The sequence below is a fragment of the Benincasa hispida genome, chromosome 7 (assembly GCF_027475165.1).
Source record: "Benincasa hispida cultivar pf3 chromosome 7, pf3_genome.v1.1, whole genome shotgun sequence".
NCBI lineage: Eukaryota > Viridiplantae > Streptophyta > Magnoliopsida > Cucurbitales > Cucurbitaceae > Benincasa > Benincasa hispida.
The window spans coordinates 42324738-42346700 of record NC_143484.1 but is presented as its reverse complement, the minus strand read 5'-3'; the positions used below and the strand labels follow the sequence as shown (position 1 = coordinate 42346700).

The 21963-nt window shown below is 32.8% G+C and overlaps 2 protein-coding genes across 2 annotated transcripts; both read right to left on the bottom strand.

The window, feature by feature from the left end:
* Window positions 1-9299: 9299 nt before the first annotated feature.
* On the bottom strand, window positions 9300-11617 carry LOC120081993 (uncharacterized protein At1g24485-like). The gene is made up of 2 exons (XM_039037190.2): window positions 10780-11617; window positions 9300-9994 (listed from the first exon to the last, which is right to left on the bottom strand). The coding sequence occupies exons 1-2, from the start codon at window positions 11178-11180 to the stop codon at window positions 9421-9423; spliced, it is 975 nt and encodes a 324-aa protein (XP_038893118.1). The 5' UTR covers window positions 11181-11617; the 3' UTR covers window positions 9300-9420.
* A 3416-nt stretch (window positions 11618-15033) lies between these two features.
* On the bottom strand, window positions 15034-20294 carry LOC120081800 (uncharacterized protein At1g24485-like). The gene is made up of 3 exons (XM_039036968.2): window positions 19983-20294; window positions 17133-17682; window positions 15034-15654 (listed from the first exon to the last, which is right to left on the bottom strand). The coding sequence occupies exons 1-3, from the start codon at window positions 20086-20088 to the stop codon at window positions 15105-15107; spliced, it is 1206 nt and encodes a 401-aa protein (XP_038892896.1). The 5' UTR covers window positions 20089-20294; the 3' UTR covers window positions 15034-15104.
* Window positions 20295-21963: the final 1669 nt, after the last annotated feature.

The window sequence follows — 21963 nt, the reverse complement described above, 5'->3', positions numbered from 1 at the left end:
TTTTATTTAGATATTGCAGAAAAAAGAAAGATAAGTTACGCCGATAGTATAGAAATTGGCTAAGAAATGCAAAAATTATAAAATGTCGTGAATACACCCACTAACACCATTGCGATGGTAGAATAGAATGTTTTAGTTTCTGTTTTACAGGAAATCAGTCACCGCATGCGTTCATGGCTCAAAGATAAAATAAACAATGCATCTACGTCGCATTGCGCCCATCAATCGAGAACGAAGAGATGATCAACGCAATGACGGCGCATGTGACAATCGATCAAGAGCTCTAGTGATAACGCAATTTCAACCGCATGCAGTAATAAAAAATAAGACTGCCTGCGACGATCGATCGAAGATGTAAAGAGCAACGCATTTGTAGAAAATTCTAACAAATGTACAACTTTCAGTTGTACATTTCTGACGGATTGATTGTGTAACAGAAGAAATATTCACTCTGCCATTTCAGGAACTACCATAACCATATAGTGGGGACCACACATTAAAAGAGCCAAGCCTCACCTATAAATAGCTTCTGCAAATTCACTGAAAGAGATACATGAATACATAGAGATGTGATATACTGATTCTGAGAGAGAGACTGATCTAAAGCGACTTACAGAGTAGATCCAGGTGAACCACGAGTCAAGGCCGAGAGGTGAGTCTCCAAGCAGAGAATCCTTCCAATTCCCATAGCTGAAGCTCTGTGCGAAGGTCAATTCTACCAGGAAAGCAAGCCTGAGAGGGAAGCTTTCCTCTCCATTACTTTCACACGCTGACAAGCACAACCTCCATTCAGGATCTGTGTCAAGACGTTGACACTGTTTCTGTATTTGTTTCTAATCTCTATTTCACCATCTGTATTTCATCTTCTTCACTCTTTCATTCACAACATGTATCAGACGCATAATTTTAGTATTAAATGTTATGATAATTTCCATTGTCATCTCTCTGTCTCTTTCCGTACATCCATAACCCATTTTCTCCATGATGTTTTCCTAATTCCCTGGGTAATTAGCAAGAATTAAGCGAGTGAGTTAATTTGTGTTAAGGAAATAATTAAGTTTAGCTAAAGCATGCTCGACGGCATCTTCACCTGTGAGAGCAAAAGTAAAGATGTTATTCCGCCTATCGAGAGAAGGTTGGAATAATGCGTTAACTAAAGCGAGAAGTATTTCCAGAGATGGAAATAACCTTGCGTTCATCACGTTCATCCCTGTTTCACCATAGAGATATGGGAACGCGGCCGATCACCAAGGGGTATATGCCAAGGGAAAGAGGAACCTTAGTTGCATCTTTAACGCAATTGGCAAACTTACGATGTTTTTATTATTTATTCTTTCTCTTTCTGCTTCATCCATAAAGACTTGTCATCACATACATCGATTCTTTGTACAACTTCATAGTCAGTTCTCGACCTCAGTATCATGTATCATGTATCTTGTATCTTGTATCATATTAGTTTAGGATTTTATTTTATCAACGCAATTTTATTTCATTGCAATTTACGTTCCTGAATAAAGAGTAACACATTAACGAAAACAATCCCTGTGTTCGACCTCGGATTATTCTGAGAAACTTGCGTTGGAATTATACTTGGTTTCAGCGCAAGGAAACTTGTGACACGCATTACTCCAGCGCATACTACGAGCATATCATTAACAATGCATATATTTAGACGTAGTATCGCATAAAAATGTCTTTATCGCAAGCACTTGACGCATATTTAGCACATCATTCCTCTCATCCTTAAGCCATGCGTTAGAGTAGATAAAGAGATTAACTTAGTAGTAGTGTGCATAAGCGATAACACAACATAACATTCCATTTTTACAATCATCAAGTTTATGGCGCCGTTGTTGGGGATCGGTAATGGTTAGTGTTGAATACTTTTGTGGTATTTTGCAGGACAGATCTTTTTGTACTGGCTGTTTATCGCAAAGAGCAATCTGACGGTTTATGAGTACTGGAACCGATTCAGAATTTGAAGCTTACCCAGAGATCGAGCGTACTTTTCGCACAAGGACACACTAGAATAGAGCAAGACGAAGAAGAGTCAATATGGCAGACAATAATAACGAGGCACCCGAAGGAAATCAAGGTGTAAATCGGCCAACGCAAGATTCCGTTTTTCTTGCCGCTGACCGCAATATCCCTATGACTTCTCGCCTGGAATTTCACGACCAGTGGTTAAAAAGAATGCATGTTTCGAGATAAAGCTGGCCATGCTTCAAATGATACAAAACACGGGGTAATTTGAGGGTCTACAAGGTGAAGACCTACATGCCCATCTTACCAGCTTTATCAAGATGTGCAGTACCTTCTCCATCCCTAGCGTCACCCCAGAAGGTATTAGACTTTACCTCTTCCCATATACACTGAGGGATGAGGCTAAGAGGTAAGCTCATTCGTTGGAGCCAAACGAGATAACTTGATGGGATCAGTTGGTGGAACGGTTCATGAAGAAGTTCTTCCCTTCAGCAGTCAACACAAGAAGACGAAAGGTTGTATTAAACTTCGAGCAGATGGATAACGAGACTCTGAGCACCGCTTGGGTGCGATTCAAAAGGTTGGTGAAAAATTGTCCGCATATCGGGATTCTCGATTGCGTTCTGATGGAAACGTTATATAACGGCCTAAATAGATCAACGCAAGCCGTTGTTGATGCCTCCGTAGCGAGAGGATTTATGGATAAAACCTACATAGAAGCCAAGGTCATCCTTGATAACATATCGCGAGACATGGATGACTGGGTGAACGACGGGTACGGAGGAAGAGGCTCCGAGAGAAGAAGAAACGATAATGCCATTGTACCTGCGGATACAATGACAACTTTGGCCGCACAGATGGCAGTAGTGACCTCCCTTCTCCAGACGATGGCACTTAATCAAGGTGCCCTCTCTCAAAATTCAGTGCAACCCAATGCACCAGCACAAGTGGCCGCAATAAATTGCGTCCAATGTGGAGAGGGCCATGTGGTAGAAATGTACCCATCAAACCCGCAACAAGTGTTAGCTATCCAAAATAATCCCTACAACAACACTTATAATCCCGATTGGCAGAATCATCCTAATTTCGGTTGGGGAGGAAATCACAACCAAGAGGGGCTGAGTAACCATCAGAACAACAACTCCGGGAATCGAGGAAATCCTCCACCTTTTCATCAAAATCAGAACCAGAGTCATTAGAGACAACTGCAAAACCAACCGTCCTCCTCTAACACCTCTGGAAATTCATTGGAGTCCCTGCTCAAGCAATATATTGAGAAAAACGATACTGTAATGCAATCGTAGGCGGCTTCAATCAGGAACTTGGAGATCCAAGTTGGGCAATTGGCAGCCGAACTTCGCAACAGAACACTTACAACGTTGCCAAGTAATTTCGAAGCCCCGGGATCTCATGGGAAGGAACAATGTCCTTGATGACATTGCGCAGGCAAGCTTGACCACCTACAAAGGTGTGGATTGCGGTAATCATGAAAAATCATCTTTCAATCCATATTTCTAAATTCTATGTTTAAATTGCTTTCTTAATTGCTTCATTTATTGCTTTATGAATTTCATCATTTATTGTTTCCTTAAACTAGCTTTTATTGCGTTATGAATTCACTTTTCATTTAATTTGATTGCGTTAATTTCAGTGCTTTGTTCAATTCCCTTACTTTTCTATATTAATTGCGTCATTCTTAATTTCAGTGAATTATTGTGTAAGAAAAAATTAATACCTCAAAGTCCTAGCGACTTGCGTTGATTAAAAAAGATAATAAAATAAAAAATAAAATAAAATTGGTGTGCAGTGCTATGATGAGTGCATCTTACACTAACAATATACACTTTGCGTTCATCCTACCCAACTGCATTGTGCTGAGGGGTGTGTTGTGCTTGTATGTATTTTTCGCCCGTCCTTAGCAAAAACGCACTATGTTGAGGTAGTGTTGCACCAGTAGAAACACATTGCGTCCGTCCTCCAGAAATGCGTTGAGTTGAGGGGTGTGTTGCGTTGATACATGTGTTATTGCCCGTTCTCTGCAAAGATGCATTTGCGTTAATGGATGCATAACGTTAATCATTAACCGTGCATTCATCTGAATCAAATACAAAGGATAAATTAACTTTGTTATTTCTATGTATAGAAGCTATTTCTTGATTCTTTGTGCAAGTTGAAATTTTATATTGCGTTATTTGTAATTCTTTGTATACTTGGCTAATTTTTAATACAACCGAGTAACAATTCTTTCTGTACGCATTAGCCTTTTATTTATCATCCTTTGCCAATTATTGTGATGTTCTTTATCTTATATTTTGCGTTATTCATTGCGCTGCCATGATGAGTTAGGTGCATACCCTTAGAAACATTTCCTACACTTTGTATTTTCTGACTAACACTTAGATAATTCGTAGCAATAGTACTGCTTTACCTTTTATCCTTCAAGACTTTGCTCAAACCTTCTTTTCAAAATTTTGACTAAGTGTTTTTTCTATTCTGTGCAAAACAACGCGATGAAGACCTTGTAACTCCCTTTCCCGTCTTTCTCTCCATCATGTTAGTGGGGTATTTCTAGAGGCAGTCATCTTCTCCCTTGTGTTTTTCACATATAGGGAAATCATAGTTTTGAATCAGAAGAGGTCTGAGATTTTTCCCTCTCCTTTCCCATCTTCTCTCATTGTTTCCTCACTACCAAAATACCCAGAGCCCATAAACTTCTGGGTTCTCATCCTAGAAAATACCAAGATAACCATCGTGGTCGTGTCTGTATCATTCGAGGGAATCCATTGAAGAGCGATCTTTAAAGGTAAAGGTTCTCAAACTCTTTTATTCTTCTATTTTTTGTTTATTAGCTGGCTTTAATTTCTATACTACATAATTTTTATTCTTCCACTGTAAAATCTAAATTTTGTGAAAATTAAGAAACTGGGACGATCCACTTCCGCTCAAGAACCTTTAATTGGGTTATTTCAATTGGTACCAGAGTCATAGGTTTTGGTCCCAAATTTTCTTAATTTTTCAAAATAATGTTTTATATAGTTTTGGTGGGTTTCTACGTTCTATAATCCATATGATGACGGTTGTTGAATGTGGTTTGCATTAATGGATGTTTTGAGATTGGGTAGTATAAATTTATTGCTTTATTTACAAAATTATTTTGTAAGGGCCCATGTTTTTAGGCATAAATTTGCGATCGAGTCTGCAATATTTGTTGTAAAGTCATTTGTGAAGTTCCTGGTCAAATTCTGGAGAAAACGAGGCGAAATTTGGTGTTGTTTCAAAGGAGTTCGAAGGAATACAGTGGGCGATCATGAAGTTGGCAGGGCCACACCAATCCTTAAACTTTACGACTGTTCTCTTTACCATTCCTATAGTAGGCAAGGTCGCAAAGTTCACTGCTTTTGTTTTACCTGTACCTCCTTCTTAATGGAAATTCAATAGTCTGGGTTCTATTTTGGACATAAAATTATGGGTGGCTCCCGAGTCGACCATGGTACTTTTGGCCGATCCATGGTTGACCTAAGCATCTACATACATCATACTGCCTTTTTGGGATTCCTTTATTTCTCCCATATTCTTCTAGAGGACAACTAAAAATCTTAGGGCACCAACTCGTGGGGTTCCATCTTTTTCTACTTGTATATTCTCGTCCTCTACTTGAAAAACTTTACCTTTTGAGTCTGAGGCTAATGAGGCTTGAAAAGCATTAAAGGATGCTCATTTTGGACATATGTTCGCCTTGTGTTGCCCCTTGCATATATAACAGGATAGAGGCAGATAAAAATTATGCCCCCGTCACGTATTTCCAGTCATCTATTGAAGTGGTTTGTCATCCCCACTAGTGTCTCTGTCTCCCCACTATTTCTCGATGGGCTCGAACCATTGCTCTTTCTCCCTCTATTAAGGGATCTCGAGTGTTGCCTCATCTCTTAAGATTCATCAATTAAGTCGAAAAATCATTCGGCCGCTGCGTATGTGGCTAGGAGATCCTGTATTCTCTGTTCATATAATTTTGTTTTTGCCCATGATTTCAGACCTTCAAAAAAACAGAAAACCTTGTCTTTTTTGTACATATCTCTTATGTCCAACATCGACCTAGAAACTTATTTCACATAGTCCCTAATAGTGTCAGTATGTTTCAATTATTGTAGCTTACGTCTTGCCAAAATTTCAACATTCTCAGGGAAGAACTGAGAACGTAACTCTTGTTTTAGTCTCTCTCACGTGTCGATGGTGCACCAATCCTCTTGGATGTCCATGAAACAGGACCTCCACTATAACTTCGCATCCTTTGCTAGATGCATCGTCGCTTAGGTGATCTTTGACTCTTCAATCGTTGTGTTTGTATCTCTAAAATATTGCTCCATATCAAAGATAAAATTTTCTAGCACTTTTGCATCACGAGTCCCACAGTAGGGCTTAGGCTCGAGTACATTTACCCTGTGGAATTGGACTGCACCCTATCTAAGGCTTGATTTCCCACCGCTCTCATGGTGAGATTAACCCTTGCACTGACGTCTGCAATCTCTGCTTAGACAACATCGAAGGTGGCTCAGAAATCTTCGGATAACTTAGTCACCATATGAATTATCGCTTTATGCGAGCTGTCTAGTTCTTCGACACGCTTTTCCACAGGGGCAACAAGATATGATGAGCCATACTCACGCTTGAAAGTGTAAGTTCTTATAGCTTTCCTCGAGGGTCTCAACCCTTGTTAACAATTCCCTAACAAGCATCCAGTCTAAACGGTCAGCCACTGCACCGATTTCATCGGTCTTGTGAGAGACTTCTTGTAACCGAGTTTCTAGAAATCGAACCTGGTCAGGGTTTTCAATTAGATAGAGCATTCTCTCTTCTATCTTGACCAACCGGTCAACATGGGATTTATCCCACTGTTTCGTAGCAGACATGATCACAACTTCTCAACTCCACGAGCCAACTTGGCTCTGATACCAACTATCACAATCGCACCCTTGTAAGAATCTCGAGGAAATTGTGTGGCACTTATTCTCACCCTCAAATAAGTCAACCAATCAAAATTTAAATAGTCGATCGCATAATGGGTGTTTCTCACAACCGCCACCCCCGTTCTTGAGAAAAGGTTTTTAGAAAACGAGTTTAGAGAAAAAGATTTTCGCAAACATTGGAAACCATGATTAAGTAAATGACGATTAGTCATAAAGCTAGAAAGCAATAAGCAACAATACGATTTTATAGCATACAACTCCCAGGTATGAGGATATGATGATTAGTCTTACCCCCATATAGTGCATTTTGAAAAAAAAACACATTCGCCACCCTTGCATATGTAAATGGACGAGCAATCACACATTAAGAAAAGTACATAGAAAGTAAACTACCTAGCAAAAAGAAATACATAGAATGAAAGCATGGTAAAAAAGGGTGGAGAAGGACTTGCGGCCATGGACAACATGCTCTGGACAACCATGACTGTGACACTGGGCATACAAGGTGGGCGGCAGGTGTGTTGATAGGCGTGCAAAATGGGTGGCACTACTACTGCCTAGTTTGAGAAAACCCTCATTTCACTTTAACCCAATTTTAACCCTTCTTCAAGAAAAAATTAGCACATACTACCCCGATGAAATATGTTAAGGAACCTGTAAACTAACTAACTTCAAATTTTCGGCCCTTATCTTCTCTTCTACAGCTCAGAATCTCTCTAGGACTGCACCTTATTTGGATTTTTCAATTTTACGGACAACCTTCACTATCTTCACGATTTCTCCACTTTTCTGACTTCAAATCACTTTGGTAGCCCCAACTTAAACTTTCAACTCAATAAACTCCAATTTCATTCAAACATCATGAAAATGGCATGAGTGAATTGGAAGAACTAACCTTCCAAAAATACCCTTCATGTGTAGATCATTTTAAAACAACCAGCTGCTTGCTTGCTCTTTCACGTGACTTTTCCTCATTTTTTCCTTATCCTTTTCAGCCCTAAATGACTTATAAAGTTAAATTATTTTTAATCTTAGGAAATTAATCTAAAAATGGATTTTCAAACCCAAATACTTCTCATCCTCACTCTTGGCTCACTTGTTTCACCTACTAAGTTTTATTTTTTCTTTCTTTCTAACACTTAGCGAATTACAACTCATATTCATTAGCTAAATGCCTAATCGATGTAAATTACTCCAACAATCAATAATGATACTAAATTACTAAATAAGTAAAAAGATACTTGCATTGTAAAGTAATTTCCAACTACTAACTTCAACATTTAACAACAAAACATGCTTTATGTTATCTACTTCAAATGATTCATTTAGGTAAATTCTAAACTCGCTTATTTGAGTTAATTCTAAGCATAAGCAAGAGTAAAAAGAACAAGGGCTTACAATAAGGTTTTGAACGAAATTTTTGCAGAAGAGTTATGTGAAAAAGAAATAAATTCTCTCCAAAATTCTCTCATTCTTTCCCCAAATTTTGAGATTGATTCCAACAAACCAATACCCAAACTCTCAGAGAATAAGGAGGTTTTCCAATTGGTGGTATTCGTGAAATCCGTCCAAAGGAGAATTTGAGTTTTTCATCAACGAAAGTAACTTTTGTTTCCCTTTCTCTTTATGATTGAATCCCTATTTTTAAAGCATGTTTAACCTAAAAATTTTACAAGGTTTAATTTTTAAGTCCCTGTGACATTCTCTTTTTTTTTTTTTTTTTTTTTTCCAGTCTATTGGTATTTCAAATTTCTCAATTAAAATTTTAGTTAGGTCTTGATTTTTCCGCATGGCTTTTATCCCTACAGTCCCGAGTTTGAGACGATCTAGTATATTTTTCGGTGTCGTTTTTTTTCCCCTTACTCTTTATTATTTAGTAATTTTATGATTGTTAATCCCTTTAGTTCTAACATGTGGAAATGAAAATTTTAGTTATAATTTAGTTTTCATGTTTTATTTATATCTTAGTATAAATTCTCAACACCCTGTCAAAATACAAAATATTGGCAGAAAATTCCTTAGAAATGGAATTCAAGATCCAGGCGATGACAACATGATTATAGATAATCCAATAATGATACTGAGTAGAATCGTTAACATGCTTCGAAATTTTTCCATCAATAAAACCAATTTTGTTCTTGATTGTTAGCACAATAACCCTCGATCGACTTCGAGAAACATGTGGAAAAGCATTAAAAAATGCATGAAAGCTTAGAGAGAAAAATCGTTTGATACCGTACTAATTCGATCAGGATAAATGAAAATAGACCAAATATTATTAAACAACCCAAATGATTATGGAGAGAATGTACAGCGAGAAGAGCCAAAATGAAAAGAAAAAAAATATAAAACTACAATCATAATAAATAATTATTCACTTTAAATGGATTACGGGTTTCATATGGTGGGTTTCATATGGTAAGTAGACAACAATAATTACGTCCACATAATACACACCATTATGGGTTGATAATTAACTTAGTAAAGTGGTAAAAACCAAAACATAGGCACTAAACATCAAAACAAAGGACATGTAATTAAAGTGCACCGTTGGATCGCTGCCGCCTATACCGCCACTGTCGCCGCCCATGGAAATCCTACTAAAAACCTCCATTGCATTGATCAACGGTGGCAAGTCGGTGGAACTAGCAGATGCGAGGGTAACATTCACCGTCGACCCTATAACAGAAACCGGATACAACGTAATCACCGTACACTTGTTAGGATCCGTCGTAACGGTGGACATTTTCTGGCCGTTGATGAGAATGTTCATGGTTCTACTATGGTTGCTAAAACCCATAAGTTTTTCGGTGAAATAGAACACGAAGTAAGTTGATTGTGGTTGCGACGAGGATTGAGGGAGATCGACGGTCAGGATTATCGGAGAAGAAACGACGTCGGATTCGATGGCGTTCTCCATCACAAACCGTGGAGGATTATTTTCCGGTGAATTGTAATCAATATTGGTTGATACGATGTTACAGTTTGCCGGAGTCGTGGAAGTCCACAGCCTCTCGTATTTATCGTCAATTGAAAACTTGCGAGCCCTGCCTCACACAAATTAAATTGAAAGTAACAAGTATAATATTAGTGATTATTTTTTTGTTTTAAGTTTGATTTACATTTTTAATCTATGATCTTTTGCTAAGTATTTATGAAACATAGATATTATTATACGAATACTATTAGATACGACGATTTGCTAATTTTTTAAAAGCTAGATGCGTCATTTTTATATATATATCTCTCTAAAAACGAGAATACTGATACGTTGAAGATATTTTTTTTCTTTAAAAAAATTTAGAATATAGATAAATTTAGCATACGAATTAAAAACAATAGCACAAAATAGAATACAAACACCAAAATATAATAAATAAAAAAACATCTAAAATGTTGAAGTACAATAGTTAATAAAATGCAGTAAAAAAAGTGACTCTTATTGCAAAAAGAAGAAAAAGATTAGAGAGAGAAATATGAAGATAAACGAATAACTTATTGTTGAAGATATTGAAATAGATTATATTTTGGTGGACTTTGTGGAGACTTAAATGTGAAAATGAAGATTGGATGATTTTAGTCTAGGATTTGATCCATTGTTTTTTTTCTTTTAGTTTTGAATTAGTAAGCTTTTTAAATAGGTTATCTAATTTTAAATTGGAAAAGATTTGATGAGTTACTTGTGTTTTTTTCTTAAAAAAAATATTCGTCTCAAATCGCCTCGTAATCTATAATATTGATTTTTTTTTGCCTCACATGCAATATCAGTGCTTCATACCTAAATAAAAAAAAAATTAACCTAGAAAGTGTTGTTAGAAGTTAGAATCATTACCATTTTTGGTTTTCCCCAAAGTTGAGTCGAGCCACGAGGCGAAAGGTTTCATTCAATTGCATCTTCGAATACAAACCGCCGTCCGCCGGAACGACTTGAATCGAAGAGACGAAAGGAACACCGCTGTCTTTCTTCTCCACGAAACAAAGATTCATAGCTCCAGATTCCTTCGAAGCGTAAACTAATTCATCGATTATCATCTCTTCCGCCGCTGAAATTTTGATCGTCGACAGTTTCTTGCCGTCGATGTGAAGATCGAACGTCGGGGGACGATTTAGGGCGTCGTAGTCGCCGTAGAGGAAGCCTGATTTGACGAGGTAACGTAATTTCTGTTTGAAAATTGGTAACTTGTAGCAATTTTGTTTGGATGCTGAGGAAGGGAAGGATCGTAGAGTGTCCATGATTTTGAGCGGTTGATTCAATTGAAGCCGTTTGTTGATGCCGGAGTTGGTGTATTGATCGTCGGTTTCCCATAGAACGAGTTGGCTGTCGAGAAAAATATCGTCGTTCCCGCAATCGATACTCACCCAATTTGTGTCGTCGGCGACTGAAATAGAGGAACAGAGAATTAGAGTGAAGTAATTTCATATATATGATAATTTGATATCTATTTGTTTTAGAGCAAGAAAAAAAAATATATAAAATATTTAATAAAAACAAGATTCTGGATACAATAAGAGTAGCATAAATACAAGTACAGGTTGAGTTACTCCATTATCAAATTTTGAATGAAAGTAGTATGTACTAATATTTTAAAGTTTTCGACAATACTCAAGTGCATGTATAATTTTTCTGCATCTCACTCTAGTCATAAATAAAATAAAATAAAAAATAAGTAAGAAGAGTTGTTAGGTGGTAAACTATGACGAGAAAGTTGGATGAGAGGCACAAGTATGAATATAACTATGACAAATTTAAGTGTAATTATGGAATAATACATTTACTCCAAGTCTTAATATCGATATAGAATTTTGAAGGATTTGTAGAAGTGGTATTGAAACCTTTTAGGAAAAGTTAATGATAAACAACTTTTGAAATAACTAAGGTATTTTTGTAACGAGATCAAAATTGATAAGCACTATTTAGCATATCTAAGGTAATTGTTAATTAATTTAGCCATAGATTTTTAAGTTGTTAAGAAAGAATTCCATTAGATTCGTTAATATTTCGATTTTATATCCATTAGACTTTCAATTTTGTATCAAAAAGATTATTGTCAATTTTTATTAAAAAGATTACCAAACAAATAAAACAAAAGAAAATCATGCAATAAAAATTAGAAGGCCATGATCAATTATATAATTCCTAAGCATATAATTTTAAATTATAATGTGATAATTGAGATTGAAAAGCATAGAGATAGAAGTAATTTACGTTCACAATAGGATGAAAAAATGTTAAAAAAGAGAATAATCAATAACCAAAAGAATGCTTCAATCTTCTCCATACAAGGAGAAACTCTTGAACTTGAGAGCATTTTTTTTTTTTTATAAAATGAAAATTATTTATTGTGTGTGGAATGAGATGTTTGAATTTGATCTGTAGGAGATATATTTATAATAATAAAATTATTAATCAATAAATATAGATAATATATCAACATTATATTTGATTGAAAAGTGGATGAAAACTATAGCTTGATATAATATTGAGGTCAACTTTGTAATTCCTAAGGGCAAGTTAATTGTTTTTAAATTATTGATAACTTGAAAATAATGTTTTTGAATCCATCTTTTTTTATAAATTTTTTAAAATACATAAAGTATAATGTCCTTTACGATTGTATTCTTGAGTCCAATTTCATTTCTTCTCTAGTTGTTTTAGTTCAATAATATGCCATAGATTGAAATTCGAAATTCTAACAAATGGTAGGTAGTGGTGTTTTAACTGATTGAATTGTGTTAAGATTAATCGTATTTCCAATATCTACGCAATATTGTTGATATCTTAATTATAAATATTATTATCCAAACTTATATATTATGTATGTAAATGTTCTCAAAGTCTTGGGATATTTCTGTTTCTCATTTGAAAGAACCTAGCCCATTGATTTTTCTTCTTTTATTAGCTTTTAAAAGTTGACTCTGGTTTTAATTTCTTTTTTGGATGTAGCAGTTAAAAGAAAATAAAACAAACAAAATAAATAAATAAATAAAGCAATACATTGTCAATGTCAACTCAACTCCTAGTTTTCAAAGAACATAGTATGTCAACTTGGCTCCTAGTTTCAAAATTTTTCATCTTTTTTTTTTCGTTTAATTAAATGATAATTTGTTTTGAATTAACCCATGGATTCCAACTTAAAATCATCACAATTACTTTTGGTAACAATTATTTTTAAGAACTATTTAGGAGATTGGATTGTAATAGAAATTATTGAGAATCAAATGAGTGTTGAAATTGGTGAAAATTTGAAGAGAGACAGAAATAGAATTGTGAAACGTGAAAACGATAGAAACGAATATTGGGTTGAAAACTATGGGAACAAAATGAATTTAATACTACAAATCGGGCCCAAAAGCACAATCCAAATATAGATTTTAGATTACATTACATTACAAACTCATTTTATTATGGTCACAATAGTTGTTAAATCTTACATCGAGATAAGAGTATCATCGTCACTTTCTAAATCTATTACAATTAATTTCTTTAGTGACAATATAATTATCAACAACAAAAAAACAATCGTTTGGAAAATATAAATTGTCACTTTCAAGTGTATTATGATGAGTTATCATTATTAGTAATTGACTAAATATTTTGATATTTTTGTACCAACGTAGGTATTAAACAAGTTTTGTGTCCATTTATACTCACATTGACTCTAAATGCTAAGCTAACTTAAGGCATATTTAGTTGATTCTGATTTATGTTTTCATATAAATTGAATTCAACAAATCTATGTTTGACATACAACTCGAATTCTGTTTTTGAAAATTGTTTTTTGATTTTGTGGTCAAAATAGTGTAAATTTTGATAACAACATTTATTTATTTATTTATTTATTTTTGTATTTAGAATTGAATTTTAAATTTTAAAATCCATATTTATATTAAAAAAAGATAAAAACATTTAGGAATTTAGTATATCATATTATAAACTCATGATTCAAATTTTTAAAGCATTAAAATATGTATTATATAATTATTATCAATTAAATTAGGTTAAATACTAAGTTTGGTCCCCACAATTTGGATAAAGTTAAAAGTTAGTCAATGTGATTCCAAAATTTAGAAATAGTTCTCATAGTTTGTTAAATTCTCTAAAATAGTCCTGACAATAGGGATTATTAATTATGAAGTTTTTATCAGTAAATTCTAATTATAACCCATAACACATAAATTTTAACTTACTCCAAACCACAGGGACCAAAGTTTCATTTTTTCCTATAAACTATATAATATTACAAAACAATAATTATCAATTTTTTTTAAACATAATAATTTATTATTAACTAATATTCAGTGGATAACTATAACTAGTTTACAAATGTTTAAATTATAATCCAATTTCTAAATTTTTCTTTCAAACACATATCTAATATTTAATGGATAACTACACTTTTATTTGCATTAAATCAATTGTTTTCAAATTTCTATTTTCAGATTTTTTATCAAATAGACTTTTATAAACTTTACCGTATATGAAAACTATTCAAAATAATTTCTTAGAAAATGAATTTGAGAAATAAGTTTTTTTTTTGGGCGAAATACTTAGAACCCAAATTCTAGATAAAGTACTTTCGAGTGTTTAATGGGGAATTCAATCTAAAATCTTACAACATGTAAAAAGATAAAAGTATTTTGAGTGTTTAATTGGGAGTTCAATCTAAAATCTTACAACATATAAAAATGACCAAGATATCCTTGCACTATACTTTCGTGACCACTAATAGTCACCAATTGGCACTAATGGGCGACCTCCACCTCCTATTGTTAAAATATATTTTTCGAACTTAAAATTTTCATTTTTATCATTGAACTTTAAATATTATTTTTAAAAAAAAACATTGACGAGTTTTTTTTTCAATTAAAATACCATGGAAATTGACACATCCGCTAAAGTAAAAAATTGAAAGACATATGTAGTATATTGTAACCTCACGTTAATAAATTACCATGATAGCTTATGAATAATAGTTGATTACGTAAATAAAATTATCGGTATCATCAGAGATTAAATAAATGATAGTAACGATTATAGTCGTAAATAAAAATATTCTTCAAAACAACTTCAGAATTAAAAAATATATTTTGAAAATCATAGGAAATTTGTAATTTAACTTTTTAAAGCAACATTCTGTGTGCTCAAAAGAGTCGTAATCACCATAAATTGGCCAAAACAGAGACGCAAAGCATCAAAACAGAGGACAAGAAAGTAAAGTGCATCGACGGCCCGCCGCCGGTGGCGATAACTTTGGTGAAAACCTCCATAGCACTGATCAATGGTGGGAAGCCGGCGGAGGAATTTGCAGCAGCAAGCATCACGTTCACCGTCGACGCGTTAACAGCAACCGGGAACAGAGTAACCACCGTACATTTATGAATGCTAGTAGTAATCGTGGACATTAGCACTGAATTGATGAAGATGTCGATGGTTCTGTTCTTCTCGTTAAGAAAATCCTCCACTTCGGTGAAATAGAGAACGAAGTAAGCCGATTGGGATGGCGAGGAGGATTTGGGGAAATCGACGGTGAGGGTGATCGGAGAAGAAGCGTTGACGGATTCAATGGCTTCCTCTAGGATGAACGGCGGAGGATCGTTTTCCGGCGATTCGAAATCGGCAATTGCCGATACGTTGTTGCAGTTTGGGGGAGTTGTTCCCAATGTCCAAACCCTCTCGTAATCATCGCCGGGTGATAAAATCCTTTTTCTAGTGAAAGGGGAAAATATTTTATTTTAAAGTTGGAGTACCCAATTATATCCTCAAATTTAATACGTTCTCAAATTTAAATAATAGTTAAAATTAGACTCACAAACTTATGTAGAATTTATAACAAATGTATAAGTTTGAGGGTTCAATTTTTATCATTTGGGTGTCCAATTTATACAATTAACGTAAATTAGGGTCTAATATTAACAGGGTAGAATTTTGAGGACTCAATTTTTATAATTGAAAATTTGAAAATGTAATTGTAATTACCACAAATCTTACGTTGTGTTTTTTGCAATTTTTAAAGGTAATTGGCTTGAGGCTCCAAAGATTGGAGGTTTGATTTTCTATTTTAGTTGATGTACTTAAAAAATATAGAATTGTTTTTTTTAAAATATAGGTTAAATTGTAAAATCTCCACTAGAGTAGAGTGGTAGTTGCAATTATGTTTTCAAACTTTCAATTATAAAAATTGAATCTTTGAACACGTAAAAGTTTTAAAATTGGACATTCACATTTACATATTGTAGAAATTAAACTTTAAATGATGAAGTTGAACCCTTAAACTTATACAAATATACTTTCAAAAGTATATTAATCCTTAATATACTTTCAAATATTATTAATCCTTAATATACTTTCAAATATTATTATAGTATTCATGAACTTTCATAAAAATTTCGAAACTACCATTAGAATGTAAATTTGTTAGAATTTCAAAGCTTAGAAGTGTTTAAACGATGACTTAAGGCTATCTAATTTTTTTAGTACAACAATCATGGATATGAAGGACGAACTTCTAATGTCTAGGGAGGAACCTCTAATTATCAACTAAACTCATTTTGGCTTTCTTTGGTTATCATTTTTCTATCTCAATATTCATTCAAAATTTAGAGAAATTCTACTCAAAATACTTTTGAACCATTTGTGAAAATTTTTGGGGTATTATTGCTATTTTTAAAATTATAAGGATATTTTCTAAATAAACGACAAAGTTAAAAGATAGTCTTTATAATTGACTAAAGTATACAAAATACCATTGAACTTTGTATTAGTATAAAAAATACCTTTAAAATTTAAAAATAAAAAATAAAAAATATAGTCTTAGATGAAAACCGTTTGCATTTTGTTTAAAAATATCCTTTACTTTAAAAAAAAATGTAAAAACCATGCATCTTTAAACTTGATAAAAAGTTAAAAAAAATATTCCTACTGTTAATATATAAATGTTTAAGAATATTTTTGAAATTTTAAAAAATTTAGGGATATTTTTTAAAGAAAGCATAAAATTTAGGTAATTTATAAAATAAAATGTTAAGAGTATAAATTATTTTTTAAAAAAATTGAAATGTTGACAACTAGTTTTTAAAATAATTGATAGTGATTAAACCATATTAATCAAACTCAATAATAATGACTTTTTTAAAAAAATATTTTTTTTTCTATTGTCAATCTGCAAGTGTAGTTTAGAATCATACTCTTGATCATCTCTCCCATAGTTAATCCGAGCAATAAGCCGAAAGGTTTCGTTCGATGCCATCTTCGAGTACAAATCATCGCCCGTTGGAATAGCCTGAATCGAAGAAATGAACGGAACTCCGCCGTCTTTCCTCTGTGCCAAACAGAGATTCATAAATCCGGATCCCTCCGATGTATAAACTAATTCGTCCATTATGATCTCCGTCGCCGATGCCGGCTCGATCGCTGACATTTTCTTGCCGTCGAGAAGCAGATCGAATGCTGGCGGCCGATTCAGGCCGTCGTAATCGCCGTAGAGGAATCCCGATCTTACGAGGTACCGTAGATTTTGTTGGTAAGTCTGAAATTTGTAGCAACTCTGTTGGCTTGAGGAAGGGAAAGATCGGAGCGTGTTCAAAATTTCGAGCGGTTGATTTTGATTTATTCGGATTTTTTGGTTGATTCCGGCGTCGGTGTAGAGATCGTCCAAGTCCCATAAAACTGAAGCGTCATCGAAAAAAAAATTGTCGTTGCCACAGTCGATGCTCACCCAATCGTCCGTGGAGGAGACTTAAAAAAAGGAAAAAAAAAAGAGATAAAATTAGTAAAATTTTCAATTTTAACTCTGAATTTATATCTAGATTTAGTTGATTTTTGGTTGTTTGGTCCAAGAATTTGAAAGAGAAGTTTTAAATTATTTTCTGGTTTTAAAAATTAGATTTTAGTTCCGTTTTTGATAATTTTTCATAAATAATCCTTATAATTTGATAAGATTATTTTATACGATTATTTAGAGAAGTGTTTTATCAAAATATAAGTAATAAATTCTATTTATAAATTATATAACTTTGTTGGGATCAAATTTGTCATTTAACATTCATTTTTATAAATGGTAGCATATATATACACAAAGTACTATTGATAAGCTATTTTGCCCATTAAAATCATATCAATTAATTGAAAACTTATCAAATTGCAAGACTGGTAGGAATTGGGGATGACTGTATTTGGTTGTGTCATGAGAATATTATCAAGAATTTTTTGATAAACAATAAATTCAATTCAAAGTTTTGAGAAAAATCAATTATTCGACAATCAAATAATAATATTAATTAATTATTAATTGCAAATATTTGTAAAATGAGAAATTTATAATGAGAGTTACTTGATTACATAATTTGATGAAATGTGATCAATTTGATGAATTTATATAATTACAATGTCAATTAATCAAATAGTTAATGAATTATAATCAATGATAAACTAATTATAATTATTAAAAAATAAATTCATATTATATTAACCATAACGATTATTAACTACAAATATAATTAATTAATTAAGTGCTAGTTTTATTGCATCAATTCTTTACCGTTTATTGAAAAATAAGTATGGATATACATGTACTATATATATAAACTAAAATAAAAATTAAGTAGATATTAAATTATTTTAATATATATATATATAGATATAGACACATTAATTACTTTGTTAGATAGGAGTAGCTAAATTCACACACTATAATTTAAAAATATAAATTTAATTTTCATATAATAAATAATTTAAATTAATTAATTTTAATAATATATAAAACAAAATAATGAAGAAATGTATTATAAGAGGAGAGAGTCTGAATTAAAAAAATCGATTTTTTGGATGGGAATCATTCATGCGTATAATGGATGTATGAAAATAGTTTATTTCCATATTAAAGCTACAAAATTTATATAAAACAAAGGAATATTTATCCGTTATCCATTCTCAACCTTATCCCCATCACAAATCCGTCAATCCAAACACCCTAAATTTGGCAAGAGATCACTAGGTAAAGTCTCGTCCTTGTCCCCCTATAACTTCGTTCCCTCCCGCTATTGGCCAATCAATGAAACTTTAAGACTTGACCAATTAATTTGAGAAGTAACTTTATTTTTAAATTTTTAGAAGTCAAGTACTCACTAGCTTTTAAATTCTTTTAAAATTAGGCAAAGTTCTTGATTAATATTTAGTTTTAATTTTATACTCTAAAAAATAAGATTTATTTTATAAATCTATCTATTTGCCACTAATCAAATCTATCTTCTAATTTTTATGAGTTGAATGCATCATTTCTTAAAAAAAGTGTATCGTATTGATTTTTTTTTTAAATAAAACCAATGTCCTTAATATTTAAAAATCATTCTATAGCAAACAAAATATGTCATTCTAACAATTATTTAAAATTTTAAATTACAAAAAAAAAATATAAATCTATTTTAATTATTATATCTAAAATAAATTGTTTTTGTATTTATTTGATAAACACTATAACCTATTTTTTCAAGTTTAAATTGAAATTTACTAAATACAAATTTACTTCATTTATTATAGTTGCCAACAATTATTTTAAAAACTATCGCTACTGCAACCAAATTAGCTTTGCTTGTAACTTCTTCGGTACCTTTTTACCTTCTTTCGTGTAAATTTTTTAAAATGTTAGTAGCATATTTTTCACTTCTAAAAATAGAAAACAAAATTAGAAAACATGACATTGTTTGTTTTTTCTTTTTCCCTCTAACTGGTCAAGACATTGTCCAAATATTTACTTCGACTGTGTTTAATTAAAAACATAAATCAGAATGGCACATTATCAAACTGGTTAAGACCTCTATTGTATAAGTACTTTTTCATTACTAAAAAAAAAAAAAAATTCAAACCAATATAAGTGTAGCTCAACTAACTGTATGTATTCTCGACCATGAGATTAGAGACTGAAATTCTTCTCTAGCAAATTGTTTAAAAAAAAATAATCTAGGAGCTCTTTACTCGTTCTAAATCAAATTCCAACAAAATTGAGATTAAAAAACGTAAAAGAGATGGAAGCAACTTACAGGTACAATAGACGGAGAAGACATGGAATGCCAAGAAAATAAAGAACCACCAAAATGATGCTCCATTCTTCATCACATGAGGATAAATCCTTAAATTTGAAAGCATTTTTTGTGGCTAAAAAATGAAAGCAAAATTGTTTTGTGGTTGTGGATGGGTTTGATTTTGGGGAAATAGATTTATAATATGATGATAGCTATTAAAATTAATAAATATAAGTAGTAAAACAACATTATTATTAACAGCAAGATTGATGAAAACAAGAGCATAGGTTAAATTTGAAGCCAATTTGATGTCATTTCCTAGGAAGTGTGATCACATTCAATTGGTTGCCTGCTTGCTTTATATTAAATGGGAAGATAATGTAATTAAATGAGTTATATTAATTAATTAACACCTTCTAGAATCAAGTTTAGCTGACAATAAACATGGACTATTGACTAATGAATAAAGATAAAATGTGAAAGGATGTTGGACAAAAAAATTAAGAGATGTATTACGTGAAGGGATTTGTATATGTTGGAATCAAGAAGCAAGCAACGGAAGCAAAACAGGATCATTAAGCATTCTAATTCATTAATTTTGGCTTCAAACAGAGCATGCTCATAAACTAAAAATAGAGTTTCAACACTAATCTTTGAAATACCTTTGATTCATGATTTTCAGCTACAATCTCCTTCTTCTTTGGATGTGAACCACCTCTTCCCTACTATTCTCTTGGTGCCTTAGATTGAGTTGTGAGATTCAAAATAAGCTTGAATCGAAGGGAATTGGAGAGGAGGTTACTGGTTTTACACAGTGTGAAGAACACTTTTTCAAACACAAGTTCTCAGCATTCAACAACGATTGCTCTGTCTATGCCACTCAAAATTTCAACTTTATATTGCATGACTTTCATGCAACTAATAGCTTTGCATGAATCACAGCTCATGCTTGAATAATTGAGCTGAAGAAAAGTGGAATTATGTCTGAGTTGCTACAATTTGAAAGTGAAAAAAAATCTCACTTTTGGGGTTTTTTTCCATTTTCAAATTTCCTTTGAATTTTCCTTTGAATTTTTTGATTTCCAAAACCAAAAGTTATTTCAATTAAAAAATTGAAATTTTATTAATTTTATAAAATTAATTCAATAATTAAATCTCTAACAAAATTAATAAATTAATTAAATAATTTTATTAATTTAATATCAAGTATTAAATTAATTTGTCACCAATTCAATTACCATGAATCTTTATTCATGAATATAATATTTAAATCATATTTAAATATTAATCGATTCTCCAATTCTGTTTAATTCCAAAATTAAACGTGTAATTATATCACATATAATTACTAATTCCCTTAACTCTAATTCGAACGTTTCAAATCAACTTATCACGCTACTCTAAGGCTAATCCGTTTGTGAGCCAGTAGGGGGACCTAGTGGACCTATAGATCATGGGCTCCAACGATCCGAGATTAATTGGCTAAACTCTTTACACTGAATTAACCCTCATTCGTTAACTACTGAGTCACTCCACTAAAGCCTAGAGTTGCACTCTCCTCACTGTAAATATATTATGTCCACTCAATAGAACCTTGATTAATAAGTTAACCCTTCATAGGTTGATCGTAATAATGGCTGGGTCAAAAGGCTGTTTTACCCCCAAGATTACCTCTTGTTCCTTAAGTCCCACTGATCCTCTAATGAACAATTGATTTGTGATCCGATCATTAAACTGAGGCCCTCTCGGGCTAATGAAAGGGCGGGGCTCATAGTTCAAGATCCGAAATCAGCACTTAAGAGAACAACCTCTTTACTATCCTTGAAAGCGGATAGGAGTGAATTCCATCTTGCACCCTATGTCCCCAACTATCTACCCGATCTTACCCCTAAAATGGGAGGCTTATTGAGCCGGTACTATTGAGCCAACCCTCACCTATGCAAATCTAAGGATAATCCCGAATAAACAAGAGTTCATAGTTAGCCCAGGATTAAGGTCA